Raw genomic sequence first — 15,719 nt, forward strand, 5'->3', positions numbered from 1 at the left:
CACATCTCGGAGTTTAATTTGTATGGCGTTTCATTTGTTTATAAAAAGTAGCCCGTCTACCTTTTGACATCACTTTGTGTTTCATCTGGCTATGTCAAACTACCCAGACATGAACATTTCATGTTAATGTATTGTCTAATAACCCTTAATAATTCCTATTAAAATATATAATGAACAATCTCCATTATTTAATTCTCAATATGAATATCCCCAAGTTATATTGAACACAATGTAATATACCAGTCGTGGGTTACTGGTTGGGATACAGTAGGGAATAAGTACATCAACAGTGATTGATCCTACAATGTGTGGCACCTACATCCTGCTCACATCGCTATTGTACTACCCAACATGGTTTTCTCCATCTACAGCAGGTAAAATTATATATTGGTACTCTCAGCAATTTTACGGACTTCAAATATACACTGGATTCTATTTTTGTTGTTCCTTTTCAGTAATTAATGCTGAGTTAGAGGAAGTAAAAAATGTAGATACATATAGTTTTTTATAAAAAGAACCAATATTTTATTTTTGTAAATATAAATCTACAAACACATTTTTGAAAGAATATCTTGATAACTGAAATCATACTTTACTTAAGATTTTATGGTTTAGATTATCCATTTTCATACATTCGAAGTGTTTTTGGCCATCCTGGTGTTTTTAATATCACAAAATGCATTTCTCATATTTTTAAAAACTCGTGTGCATTTGAGAAGTAACAGTTATGGAGTCCAGGTTTAGTCTATTTTTAGACGGCATTTCACAATTTCAAAGTCACAGACTCATGTTTCACTCAACTGTAACTTTATCCAAATGTGTTACAGGTTTGTAGATTAACTAAACTTCGTGTTAATATTCACGTACTGAAAATAGGGTCTGTCCCTTTAAGTTGAGCATTTTATTTGACAAACTTCATAAAATCCACAGCATATTTGTTTAAATATTCAAGGCAAATTCCATTGAAACAAAAGGCTTTTGCAATACAGCAGGTTTTTTACTCAGAAGTTTGATGTTTTGTTATAGCAAGGAAGGAAGGAAATGTTTTATTTAATGACACGCTCAACAAATTTTATTTTACGGTTATATGGCGTCAGACATATGGTTAAGGACCACACAGATTTTCATAATTAACCAGCAGAAAGTAAAGTGAAATACATATGAACATGGGTAGCATGAGGACACTTCACAGCCAGGGTATGTTATACTATCCCGGCATCCACGACAGTGTTTTTGTCCGCTCCATAGAGAAGTCAACATTACCTACTATGACTAAGTTTTGTTGTTTAATTTATATCCTGACCAATGTTTTCACAAACATAAATACATATAGAAACAGTAGTTTTGTTATTTGCAAAATATTTTTTAATTATTATTAAAAAACCCCACTATTAGTGGAGGTTGAGATGAGGTATAGAAAGTAAATTTTTTTAATTTATGATTTTTGTTTATTAAACATTTAAAAGTTATTAGGAGGTTCATAAACCTCTGTATGATTTTGAAAATTAAACACTTAATTATATAAATACATGTTCCAAATAATATAGTGTCAACCCTTGAAGATTCTTTAAGTATCAAGAATATTATTTCATGAACACTGTATATTTAATATGAAATATTTATTCCAGATCATGTTCAACTTGATAACATGTACAGTTGGCACCAATCAAGCAGACAATAAATTCCAATGGAAAACAGTCAACTGAAGAAAAATAAACCTGCTTAAAAGTGCTATATCAAAGTTGCATAATGACAGCTTCCTGCCAAAATTGTTTATTAAGTTTTGTTTTGTTAACATTATACATGTACCTTCAACTACTAGTATACACAGAAGCATAAATATCGCAATGGATTTTTCACCGATATTTTCTTATAGAAATGATATATCATATATACGAGGACAAATGAGATATTGGTAAACAACTCAAAGATTTTATTCAAATTGGAGGGGGGTGTTTTTAATTTAAGACCAGTGTAGTCAAAGGTATTTCCATATGCAATGTTGTGTAGTTGCATTAAACACCAAAGTTATGATTCTTGCTTCAAATTAATTTTTTCTTGCTTTATTTATTTTTCTGCTTTGACCAAAATCCTCTTTCACTTACAGTTGTTACCAATACGTCATTTGTCCACATACATAATACAGAATATATGTGATATGACATTTCTATAAGAAAATATTCATCAAAATACTTCCGTTATTTAGGCATCTCAGTATATACTGCACTTCTTTTACAACTTAATAATCTGTTACTAGTACAAAAAAATAATAATTGAAGAATCTTTAGTGAATAACTTGTTGAGGTGAACACTGTAATATTATGCCCAGCGATGTTGCCAATGAGTTGTCTTTGTGCAAATCCATGTCTCCAACAGCTCTATTTAGCTGCAGACAGTAAACTTAACAAATTGTGTGATTCAATGATTTCATGGATTCATCGATTTAAATCATGAATCTACTTGTACTGAACATGACTCGGTCCACATGGCGTGCAAGCTCTTTACAATTTCGATATTCAAGTTATTTTTGCAAAGTTGACATGTAGGATCAATTAATGTGGAATTATTTATAACAAATAAATGTAAAAATAGTGAAATATGCATTCTTAACTATGATATACATGTAGCATCTTTAAAGACAAAGCAATGTGTTCTTAAAAGCAATATTAAATTGAGGCTTTTTTACCACTACAGACTTTCAGCAATACATGTATACCATATTTCCTCTTACAAGCGCCGGCCTCCAGTAAGCACTGGGTCTGTAACAATAAATGCCAGGTAAGACAGCCGAAAACCAATTACTCCCTGGCATAATTAAAAACAAACAACAGAAAACAACTTATTAAAAATGATGGGTCCCTTTTCATTTAGGTTTGTTAGTGACGGTTAATTCACCATTTTCATGTTATTGATTTAAGTTACAGTATACTATTATTTTTAAGTTCCTGTTGAGGCCTCTTCAAGCAATGACACGGAAAAATAATGTTAATTAATTCATTGTTTTGTTAAAGTTTTAAAGTTTTGTTACAGTTCGAAATTAAAGTTTAAAAAAAAAAATTGTAAGTTTGTAGTTTTTAGCGTTAATTTCTAAAATATGTTTGAAAAAATAAATAAGCGCCGGGTCTGCAACAATTTTGAAATGAATAAGCTCCCGGGTGCTTATTAGAGGAAATATGGTATATTTAACACAAGTTTGCTATAACAATAAAATATAATCACACATTAAATTAAAGAACAGTCAAAATACTGACACTTTTGCTGTTTAGTAGATGCAGTCATTGTTTTACCCTCTAACCACAAATGCCACCTAGTGAGCTGGCGGCACATTAGTTCTGCGACATCGGACCAAGTCAAAGACTATGGTCAGTACGGTTTGGTACCACATGTTTTCTTGACAACAAACACTTTTTATGTGAGTCACCATAGAGGCAAAGTAGACACTTAAACAGCAATTCGTATTTACCCTGTCACCTCATAACACTATCATTATCGTCAACACTTGTTGGATTTCTTCGGACAAAAGAACTGGCATTTATCACCTCATCGTTACCAGCTATTTTTTTTATAGCTTCTATCTCAGTAGATGTGAAGACCGGCTGAGACAGTTTTTTTTAGTGGCTTCTTGTATTTCTCTACGTGAACTACAGGTCAAGGAATCATATTCTGGCAGTCACATTATGAATGGTTTTGAGCAGAAAATTCCTTTCATAAAGATGGCCATCTTCATAAAAGAGAAACAATTGGAAGTTTTGTTTTACTGATTCTGCTAATGCTTTTTATTTATAAATGCTACTTTGTACAGGCATCTTTCTAACAAAGAACACTTGTTTTTTACAATATTCCTTTAATCACTTTACCTAGTTTAAAACTGGCATTTGGTGTCTAACGAGAACAAGGATTATTGGGACACTGAGTTTAGATAAATATGAGAATAAACTCATTACTGCCACATAAGCTACTCCTACTGAATATCAACAGGAAATATTTAATATGCACTTTTCAACAAATACAACAGCACATGCCAGCATTTTTTAAGAGATGGGTGCAATGTTTCAAAAGGGAACCCACAGTATTAAATATGCACTAACATGTTGCGTACATGGCAATCTTCTCCGGTAAATGGAAATAAATTCATTTGATTCATTTTGCTACTGTATGTACTGGAATTTTAAGACACTAATTAAAACGTTTGGTGTGTGTCACCCTCCCTGGATCTATGCATGCATGGGCCTCTGATTGGAATGGGGGAAAACAGATCATTATGGGGGATTATTTTATTTTTTTAACTTTCAGTAGTAACACGTTTATTGTTCCATTGTATTGTGGCGGTAAAACAAATATTTTTTAAGATAGATTTTGCCCTTAAAATATACCATAAATAATTAGGTGTGCAGACTATAGTGCCACCAGTGTACCAAGTTTCAGAACAATTCAATCAAAAATGTAGGAGAAGATAGACTTTAAAGGAAAAGTATATGGACAGGCACCAAACAAATCTGTATTAGAAAAGCTCCGCTGATGAGCTAAAAATATGAACACTAAGTAGGATGAAATAAGAATGCGTGTCTTGCATAGCAAGATATAAAAATTACTATATAATAGTGTCAAATATTACAAAATCAGTAAGATCATGAAACAAAACAATTTTGTTCTGCTTGGAATGACACAATTTTCAACACTTTACAGCAGTTTTCCACATGTCTTTTTTAAAGTAAAAGTTGTTTGTCATAAAATATCAAACTATCACTATTTGAAGAATTGTAATTTTTCTTTAATAAATTCTTCTGTGAGATCTTCTGGGTTGCGAATATCAAAAACCTGAAAAAAGACCAATGAAGAAGCAATAGAATAAGAATATAATATTATTTATATTTGAAAACTTGCATGTTATAGCAAGTGTCCATTAATTAATAGATAATATATAATAATGTAAAAACAAGAGCCCTGTTGACCTATAGAACTCTGCTATTTAATTTTTCAATTTTGTCAACAGCAGATAATTCATTAATTTGTAAAGACCACCTGTTAAACTTTTATTTAAATTTTTAAAATTTAATATTTAATAGCAATACATACTTTGGTTGCCTTTGCTGCATCAACAACAGCCAGTTTACTGCCCGCATACATCATTTGAAATTCTGGTTTACAGCCTATAAATATAAATTTAAACCTGCATTAAATAGAGAATTCAACATGAGTGACCATAAGATACCTTTTATCTAACAATGAGTTGTTTCAAAACATATCTAACTATAAGCGAACGTGAACTGAATACGTTTTAAACAATGAGTTGTAAAATAAATAGTATCTAACAGACACTTATGTAATATTCTATGTCTTACATACATGTATCATCAAAACAAATAGGTCTAAACTAAATTTAGATGTCTTTTTCAACTAAAACCTATTTACAGTCCTAGTGCTTGTAGTTAATTTCAGAGTAACTGATATATCTTTTTTTCATTGGATGGTATGGCACTGGCGACCTGGTCATAACCTAGGAACAGGCAATCGTATGTCTTTAAAGTGTTATTAAACATATACACATGTATCTGTTATTAGTATGTGTTATCAAAAATAATGAATAATGTTCTCACCACCTGGTGTGTGAATTAAGAATGTATTTTATACAACTGTATCTATTCTAATATATTTTGTCAGGTAAAATCAATTTTCCACTTATTGTTATTTTTAGATGCACAAGTGAACTGGGAGAAGAGGGAAAAATTTATTTTAATTTTTAGACACAAAAAGAAAGAATGAATGTTTGATGACATCCCAACACAAAAAAATACATCGGCTAGTGGGTGTCAAACTATAGCAAATGCAAAACTAAAGTGATGATGAACAGCAATAAGACACAAAAAGAGCCCTAAGCACATAAATCAACTTAAGATGATATAAAATGAATTCCACTTTTTGAAATTAATTTCTTATTCTGACACATTTCCTACCCCCATCTAAGACCATTTATCCTGTACTCACTATATGTAATCAAGATATGATGACTAGATATATTTCTATATTTTCAATCACTGACCAAAAATATAGCTTTTTAGGACGGATCTACTTTTACACTAATTACGATCAGGAAACAAATGTTGTATTGTTCAGTTACTTATTATTTTATTTGCATTTGATTGTTTTGAGTTTTAAAAACTGTTTTAAAAACAATTTTTAATTTAAAAACAAGCATTTTGAGAGGACTGCTAAAGCAATACGTGTCCCCTATCTGGCCCAACAAATTGGTGTATCTCCTAACTTCAAGGGCCATAAATCTGTGAAAAATGGGTAAATTGCCATGAAAGTTAAACTTGATCTGTAAAAGAATGTGATAAAGCAATACACAATATTTCACCTCAATATCGTGAGGCATTGCTAACACAAAAGGTCCTACTGTCATCTCTATCACAACAGATGAAAAATGATTGTCAACGACCACATAAAATTTACTGAATTGTGTAAAATAATAATGTTTCATTCGAAAGAACTTATTGTTGACTGTATGCAACACTCTTGTGTCACAAAATTTTAAAATTTCTCCCCCCCCCCCCCCCCCACTCCCAATAGGTTAAGGCCCACAAATACATGTATTTTCATCCACAGACATTTGCCCTACCCCTGCCCCCATTTTTAAAAACACTCTGTGGGCCCTGTGTAACAGTTTTGAAAGGTATCCCCCCCCCCCCCCCCACTACCTGTTGTATATATTCATCTGTCACTTCATAACATGACTCAAAGACAGTGTTAGTGCCCTCCCCCTCAATATAAAATCATGGGCCCCTCCAATCAAATCTTTTTTCTTTTTTTTAAATATTAAATTTTATAAAATCATACATACATACATACATACAGTGTGGGTTGCCCCCTCCCAATATCAAGTGACCAAGTTAATGCAAAGGTTCACCAATACATGCATTATCTACATGGTAATTATCAAGCTGAGCAAGAAATTATGTTCCCCACTAAAAACCAATAGATTCATTGTAGTCACCTGCTAAACATTTCATTTTTTTCCCGGGTACTTTGAATTTTGAGGACCCCAGCACTCTTTCCTTGTATCTGTGTCTGTAAAGTCATCTAAGTCATCATCTTAATGAATTTGTATTCCCGACATCTTTCCCCATATAGGCTAATCGAAGCAAGTAGTCCAAGGCAGACCCAATAAATTGTGAAAACCCACATATTTGCTACGTCTGATTCGGACTACGAAACAAGGTGAAATGATCCAGCTAAAATTAAATTGCAAAACTTCTTTGTATATAAAAACCGGCCTCGGCGGGGTTGTGGTTAGGCCATCGGTCTACAGGCTGGTAGGTACTGGGTTCAGATCCCAGTCGAGGCATAGGATTTTTAATCCAGATACCGACTCCAAACCCTGAGTGAGTGCTCCGCAAGGCTCAATGGGTATGTGTAAACCACTTGCACTGACCAGTGATCCATAACTGGTTCAACAAAGGCCATGGTTTGTGCTATCCTGCCTGTGGGAAGCACAAATAAAAGATCCCTTGCTGCCTGTCATAAAAGAGTAGCCTATGTGGCGACAGCGGGTTTCCTCTAAAACACTGTCAGAATGACCATATGTTTGACGTCCAATAGCCGATAAGATAAAAAAATCAATGTGCTCCAGTGGCGTCATTAAATAAAACAAACTTTACTTTTTCACTTTTTGTATATAAAAAAACTGTCAACATATAAACATATAAAACATAACATACGGTATCTAATTTTTTTTTACAGAGTTTGGAAAGTAAGGAATTTGTTTGAGAAATTCCAGAAAAGGCTTAATGTTTCATTGTACGTATAGCATTATAATTTCATAACCAGCCTCAATGGTGTAGAGGTTAAGCCTTCAGTCTTAAGGCTGATAGCTAGTTGGTTCACACCCCAGTATCGATTCCCACCCTGAGTGAGTTTTAACAACCCAGTAGTGAGGTATGGTCACTATACTGACTGCTGACTAACCACTAACAACTAACTCACCATGAACATGATTTCATTTTATTTCAACTTATTTCTGTGCTTATATCCAACTAAGGTTCAAGCACGTTGTCCTGGGCACACACCTCAGTGGGTTAGTTGTTAATTGTTACAATGTTAATCACAGAGAAGAGGGTGCTGTGGTCTTACACCTACCCATTGAGTCATTAAGACTCGCTCTGGGTGGGAGCAAGTACCAGGCTGCAAACCCTGTACAAATCAGCCTTATGTTCGATGGCTTAACCACGACGCCACTGAGGCCGCTACATGAACATGAAAACCAAGTTGACTACTTAGATTCTCACCTAGAGGACTACAGAAGATGAAAATCAAAGGATAAGACACTCTGCCGTCGCTGTGTGTGTTGATGTAACTGATGACGGCGTAACGCGGTTGTGATGAAGATAGTTCCCCCTGAACCTCGTCAATTGTGCAATCCTCAAACAAAATCAAATCAACGATTATTTCTTATAAAAAATGTAAAATTATACAAACTGCTAAATCAGTTATTTACAGTAAATTAAATTTTTAGGGTACTACATAAAAGTAAATGTCAATGTATTAGTTAATATAAATAGCGATAATTATGTTGGAAGTAATTAATAATAATCATTTCATAAATTACATGACATGTATCTATAGTCACTTTATGTCTATAATGATCTGCTTTAGAAGATGTGTACATATACTACAGTGCAGGTTTTATTTGATAATTACCTCATATTCTTCATCGATAATCACAGTAAGTTTTTCAGGATCAATTTTCACTGAAAAAAAAGAAGCAAATATCAAAATTAACATGGCTTATATATATATATAGAGAGAGAGAGAGAGAGAGAGGGAGAGGGAGAGGGAGAGGGAGAGGGAGAGGGAGAGGGAGAGAGAGAGGAGAGGGAGAGGGAGAGGGAGAGGGAGAGAGAGAGAGAGAGAGAGAGAGAGAGAGAGAGAGATTTTAACTATAACAACAGACAATCCCACCCCACTGTTCTATGGGACAGGAACGCCTTTCTAATTTGGCGTTCCTAACAATTCATTATGACCAAGATATAGATGTGAATGAGGTTGCAACATTATTCACCGAATCGCACCCGAGGAAAATGCAACTCGACTTTGTACTTATACAATGAAATGATATGATTTTATGCAAGTTAGGGAGCGGGACGTACCAAGAAAGTCTGTCTGAGGTTCCGTTTGCTGAAGGTTCGATCCTCCTCAGTGGGCCCGTTTGATTATTTCCCGTCCCAACCAGTGATTCATTACTGGTCCATCAAAGGACATTACATTGTGTGTGCTGTCCTGTTGTGGGATGTGGAAACTGCTGTTATTTGGAAAGAGTAGCCATGTGGCGACAGCGGATTTCATCTATGACCAAGTATCAATATATGTATCAATACATCCAATAACCGATGATTAATAGTCAATGCGTGCCAGTAGGCTTAAATTTGTTACAATTTTTGCCATGTATCATTTATTATAAATACATTGGTATGACTGAAAACAAACAGTTTCTTGTTGTGGCTCTGTGACAAGGCCATTTTATATGCATACAACAATTTGATGCAACTTGTTAACGTATATTTTGCAACAAAAGTTAGTGTATTATTCTTGAGTGTAACTGGCATCATCGCATTGTTTGGCAAGAGGTGCTATAATATATATAAAATCTGAGAAACCCCCCTCCTCCCTCCTTCTACGGCTCCACGCTTTTGGCGCTCGTATTTTATGAATTCCATCAACATGAAATTTCGATCCCCCTGGAATTTGGAAATGTTCACAATCCATTTTTCTCTGTAATGGAAAGGATGTTCAGCACAGCAGGATGTATACACGGTCACAGCCTATAGGGCCTCTTTTCTAATAATGTTTACATGCTTCTTTCGTTTTTGTGCCTTGTTAATTTTCTTTTTATTAATATTATTTTTTAAAACGACAATTAATTATTTTTCAACATCTAACAATCCAAGGTTTAAAGGCACATTCCCGAGTTTGTTGCATTGTAAAATGTTTCCGACTAATAAAATATATTTTCTTGTTTAGAATATCAGTGTTTGTATATTCAATGTGTTTCTGGTCATCTTAATATTTGTAAGAAGCCCAAACTGGATTTTGTCTTCAAATAATTTCGTATGTACAAAAAAAAATATTTTGTAAAATAAAATGAAATTTAACCTAGTACAAATATTAGAACGATCAGAAACACATTTATTATAGTCACTAATATTTTATGCAGAAAAATACATTTGATATGTAATTACAATCATTAAAAAGTCTTTGTTAGTGGATAACATCTTAAAAATTGCAGCAAACTCAGGAATGTCCCTTTCATTTTTAACACATACTATTATCTAAATGCTATTTCTGACTTTTGTTCACTGGTGGATGGCTTATGTACGTCAATAGTTCAGTATTGATAGATTCACTGTAATTTATTGGTATTCATGAATACTTATTTGTATTCGAGACCACATATTCGTGATATGAATCATATCTGCCACTTGGTGAATTCGCTGCAGCTTTAGCATTCATCTGCTACAGACAACAGTATGACCAGAAATAACAGAGAAGGCCAAAAACCTATTTTTCCAGACAGTGATGGGAGTGAGTTTTCAGATCTGCTATTCCAACTGCCTGAAATACCATGAAAGATAAAACTAGAGTTCATCCAATCATTAAATTTGTTTTTTTTTAAAAATAATTTCGGTTTGGTTTGACGTAAGTGTAACAGATAAAAATCAACCTCCACTTAGGGGATTTGAACCACGGACCCTCGGTACGAGAGTCCAGTGCTCTACCAACTGAGCTAATAGGGAAATTCCCACTAGCTACTGCCAGTAGGAGCACTTTATACCCACACTACTACATACTCCCCTCTCAAGTAAAGCTACGTCCTGGAGCTGTGGGCCACGGGCAGTTGAACTGTTACGGATCCTGACTGGGTTATAATTGTATTCTTGTGTTAAGAACACACCCAGTCCCTATGTCGGCTCCAAATGTAACAGATAAATCAATCTCCACTGAGGGGATTCGAACCACATACTCTCAGTACGAGAGTCCAGTGCTCTACCAACTGAGCTAATAGGGAAGTTCTATCCCTAGCCAGTATGGCGAGAAACAACCATAAAAGGCTTTGTCTAATGCACCAATACGATATTCTCAACGCAGATTGAGAATACCCTATAATAAAATAAATTGAATCCTAAAATAAATATTAATAGTAATAGATAAAATATGTTATTTATATACAAACGGCCAAATATTTAGTCCCCGTTACATAAGTAGAAAAGTAAAGGTGTTTTGTAAATAAAAAAAAAATTACTATTTTTGTGAGCAATTTACAAATCAATCGGCTGAGAAATAAATAACTTGTAGTAAATTCCATAGTATGAAAAAAGGCGTTCCTGTGAGACTATAGATTTGTTCTCCCATTTCAAAATGTTAAAGAATTAGTTTACCTCTGATACGCAACATTAGTGCATCAAATGACATTTTCTTGTATATCTACTTACATATTATAGCTGCAATAGTTTTTTCTTTCCTAAATTTAAACTTTTTTAGCTTTTCTTTCACATCTGGGTCTATACTGCAAATCTGAAGACTCTGTGCCTGAAATCCAATCAGAGTAAATTTCAATAATACGACATCATGCAAACAAACACACACAATAACAAAAAGTACAATGTACGACACTCCTAAGTCCTAATACAATACTGTAAATAGATATTGCTCTCTCAAATCGGTGTGCAGAGTTTAAACTGGACCCCCAAATTAGCAAATTGTTCAAAACTTTAAACTCAAATTAAATAGCCAAAAGTAGTGGCTCGGGAAGGACAACATCAATTCACTTGTGCATGATAAATGTTTTTGCCCGTAGCTCTTTGAGTATTCTCTAAGTAATAAACTCTGGATTGTGTACTAGAAAAAATAGATCTTATGGATATTACAGCACTTTTGTTTGAACACTCAAGTATATTTAATGTAAAACTGTCGATCAGATGAATTTCTTCACTATATATTAAAGTGACAGACCCTAGTTTTTAAGCACTATGACATCTTTTTTACTATTAAAGCCAGTTTTGATCATTTAAATTAGAAGTACTTAAATTTTATTATTCAGAATATTAATTTTCATACATCTGAAGTGGTTCTGGTCCTCCAGGTTTTTGCAATACGCCAAAATTCATTTTTCATAATTCTAAAAACGCACGTTCGTCTAAAAAGTAATGGTTAACTTATCGAGACAAGCTCTAGTTATTTTTGAGGGCATTTCCCTGTTTAAACATCACAGACTAGCTTCTCTCTGTTATAACCTTATCCAAAGGTGTTACAGGTTTGTAGATTAACTACACTTTGTGTCCATTTTCATGGGCTAAAACTAGGGTCTGCTCCTTTAATTAACTGATGTTTTTAGAAATTAAAGTTTGTTTTGTTTAACGACACCACTAGAGCACATTGATTAATTAATCATCGGCTGTTGGATGTCGAATATTTTGTAATTCTGACTCGTGGTTATCAGAGGAAACCAGCTACATTTTTTTCTAATGCAGCAAGGGATCATTTATATGCACTTTCCCACAGATAGGATTGTACATACCATGGCCTTAAATTGATCTGTTGTGGTGCACTGGTTGGAACGAGAGAAAAAAACAATTGGGTGAATGGATCCACCGAGGTGATTCGATTCTGCGATGCAAGCACCTCAAGCGAGCACTCAACCGACTGAGCGAAGTCCCTCCCCATTTTATAAATTGTACATAGGTTTTTAAGAATAAGATAAAATAACTTTTTGCTAAATACTTTCTTTTACAATAAAATGTCACTGTTCTAGAATTCGTTTAGTTTTACATCTTTTTAAAATGCAAGTGATAATAAAACAGTATATCTTTCCTGGTTTTAGTTTAAAGCCGAAAATTAACATAGATAAATTTTATTACCATTCTGTTAAATATAAAATAAAACTCCCCCACAACACGGAAGTAGATGAATCAATTATTTATAGCCTCTTCAGGTGTTCATAAAACGCGGACATGACCGGAACGCAATTAATTAATATAGTTGAACAATTATATTTCTCTAAGTTTTTTAAGGCTTAGTATTTAATATTGCATTTTTATAGGATAGGCAAGGTAACTATATTTTAAAGATTTAATTACTTTTGCAGCGAACTTTTAAACCGATAGTTATCAATTGGTAAACAAAAGAGTTTATCAACGGAGACAACTCTTTATTAGCTTTCTACATTGATCCGTATTAATTGGAGCACCAGCTTAAATTTATCGACATTGTCACAATACCAAAAGCTCATGCTTTGTTTAACAGTACAATGTAGGCCTATATCGTACAAATAAATATAAACAGACCCTGTTGTATATGAACATAATTTACTGTACTAATTGTCATTTATTTTAAATGTATATTAATTAATAAAAAAAATTCATATAAAATAAAATTACTAATTTTCCTCTCTAAAAATAAATAATCATCTAATGTCTTGCTTTCTAGCAATAATGCTTAACATTGGCGTAGGAAGCGATGGTTTTTATATACACACACACACACACACAGTTACTGAAACGTGCGCACGACTTATAAAAGCGTGCGCACCAGTTATTAAAGCGTGCGCACCAGTTGTTATTAAAGCTAGTATTGTACGCATTCTTGGTACAGATGCACGTGCAGTATTAAATAGATCAGCGATTGATTAATCCAGCAGGTGGATGATATGAAAAGAAGATGCGATCGGATTCGTGGATACTTCAGTGTCGGTTTCACCTATAACATATGTTCTTGCTAAAATCATGGCATTTTATTTTCAGTTCGCTATTTAAAGCGATTATTGAGAGACCTTTCACTCTTTCCAAGAAAAGAATACAGTCAAATGTCGTCCTTGTCATCGACTTTATTAGAAACCAACTTGGACTACCAGGACAGAGACATGGTTATGGGTGGATGCATCAAAAATGTATCCAGTCCGGCTTGGTCGTAAAACAAGAAACAGTACGGTCGTTACTGGCAGTACTGGACCCTACTGGTGTTCAGCTTCGATCAGCGCGTCGTATACGACGGCGTGTTTACTCTAGTAGGGGACCAAACTTCATGTGGCACATTGATTCCTACGACAGACTATTACCAAATGGAATTTGTATCAATGGCTGCATTAACGGGTTCTCTAGAAAGATAATATGGCTGGAGGCTGCCAAAACCAACGATCCACGTGCTGGTGCTGGTCATTTTGTGGAAGCATTTCGAAAGTTGAAGGGACGGCCGGTGTGTGTACGAACAGACATGAGTACAGAAAACGTAAGAGTTTCCCACATGCAGCAGTTTCTCAGTGAAACGGCACTATATCGTCATCCATGTTACCTTACTGCAATCTAATTAAAATTAGCTCCACTATTACATGTGGATCTAACAGCAGCCAGTTGGAGCTCATGTCCACCAATCAAAACCTTACTTGCAGAATCATGCCAGTGATTTGAAAATAATTCGAAAACATTCCGAATTATCCTGAGTGTATACAATATGTTTCATGTGAATTACGAATGCCTTATTTAGACCAGTAGAACTAATTTTAATCAGATTGCTAACAACACTGCATAGTCTCCAATGTCCAGGTAACATTTCGTCTGTAAATAATAATTTATGGGAATGGGAACTCTATTTACATGCCCCTATCCAAAAGGTTCAGGCACGCCTACCACGGATTCGGCCTCTGACTTCGCCAGTGGGCGGTTCCGTGGCATATAATAATTTAAATATTGACCAATCACACTTCGCCTTTTATAACGTTATTTGGGAGCATACAAATTCTAAAAATATCGGGCAAGTCTATTTGAGCAATCTAATTAAAATTAGCTCCACTATTACATATGGATCTAACAGCAGCCCGTTGGAGTTCATGTCCAGTTGACCTTTCATTCGACCAATCAAAACTTTACTTGCAAAATCATGCCAGTGATTTAAAAAGAATTTGAAAACATTCGGGATTATGCCGAGGGTATACGAAATGATTCGGGTGAATTACGAAGTATTCCGGAAACTAATTTCAATATAAAATTTTATATAAATGTGAGGGATTCAACTAAAGCACCCAGCATAATGTGATAATGTGTTGTTATACTAAACATGCATAAACACCACTAAGGCGTCTGAGGTTTATTTCTCTTTGTTTAGACTTAAGGTACTTGGGAAATTCCTCCAAGGCACTTGGGACATTAATATATGGTAAACACTGTCACTGGGGTTATCTTAAGGAACCCAGGACAGTAATGGTCTACCCGTATTGGTCAGGTGTTGTTATCAGAGTGACTGGGGTGAAAGATAGTTCACTGAGAGAGAGACGGAGGGAGAGAGAATATCTGGCAAGAGAGAAAGACGTTTGGGGCCAACTCTCCTTTTCATATACATTGTCTATATGTTATCATCATGGATTAAAGAATATAATCAAGATCGAACTTGTGTAGTTTTTGTGTGAGAGTGCTTTATGCACTCGGCCACATAAAATTCGTTTCAAGACGAAACAAACAACGTGATGGTATAGCCATAAAATCTGTTTATACTAGTATACAATCCAGAGTTTATTACTGCACTCCCCCCCCCCCCACCCCTGTTTTTTTAATGTTGAAATAGACCAACAAGTTCGCCTATTACATAACTAGTCTCGCCCGATATTTTTATAATTTGTATGCTCCCGAATAACACTATAAACGGCGAAGTGTAATTGGTCGATATTTGAATTGTTA

General features: G+C 34.4%; 1 protein-coding gene across 2 annotated transcripts; it reads right to left on the bottom strand.

Annotated features, from left to right (window-relative positions):
* Window positions 1–1,273: 1,273 nt before the first annotated feature.
* Window positions 1,274–13,142, bottom strand: LOC121370572 (glia maturation factor beta-like). Of its 2 annotated transcripts, none has more exons than XM_041495883.1 (6): window positions 12,912–13,142; window positions 11,487–11,583; window positions 8,698–8,747; window positions 8,286–8,418; window positions 5,077–5,150; window positions 1,274–4,818 (listed from the first exon to the last, which is right to left on the bottom strand). In XM_041495883.1, the coding sequence occupies exons 1-6, from the start codon at window positions 12,912–12,914 to the stop codon at window positions 4,747–4,749; spliced, it is 429 nt and encodes a 142-aa protein (XP_041351817.1). In that variant the 5' UTR covers window positions 12,915–13,142; the 3' UTR covers window positions 1,274–4,746. The 2 variants fall into 2 exon arrangements, with proteins under 2 accessions (XP_041351817.1, XP_041351818.1); XM_041495884.1 differs by lacking the exon at window positions 12,912–13,142 and adding an exon at window positions 12,572–12,873.
* Window positions 13,143–15,719: the final 2,577 nt, after the last annotated feature.

Source organism: Gigantopelta aegis, chromosome 4 (genome assembly GCF_016097555.1).
Source record: "Gigantopelta aegis isolate Gae_Host chromosome 4, Gae_host_genome, whole genome shotgun sequence".
NCBI lineage: Eukaryota > Metazoa > Mollusca > Gastropoda > Neomphalida > Peltospiridae > Gigantopelta > Gigantopelta aegis.

Bases quoted from the DNA above. Each gene is read 5' to 3' on its own strand.
- LOC121370572 (XM_041495883.1), bottom strand. The intron at 8,748-11,486 runs GTAAGTAGATAT...CTTTTTTTTCAG, and splicing joins AACTATTGCAGCTATAATAT to TGAAAATTGATCCTGAAAAA. The intron at 5,151-8,285 runs GTGAGAATCTAA...TTATATTTATAG, and splicing joins CATCTTCTGTAGTCCTCTAG to GCTGTAAACCAGAATTTCAA.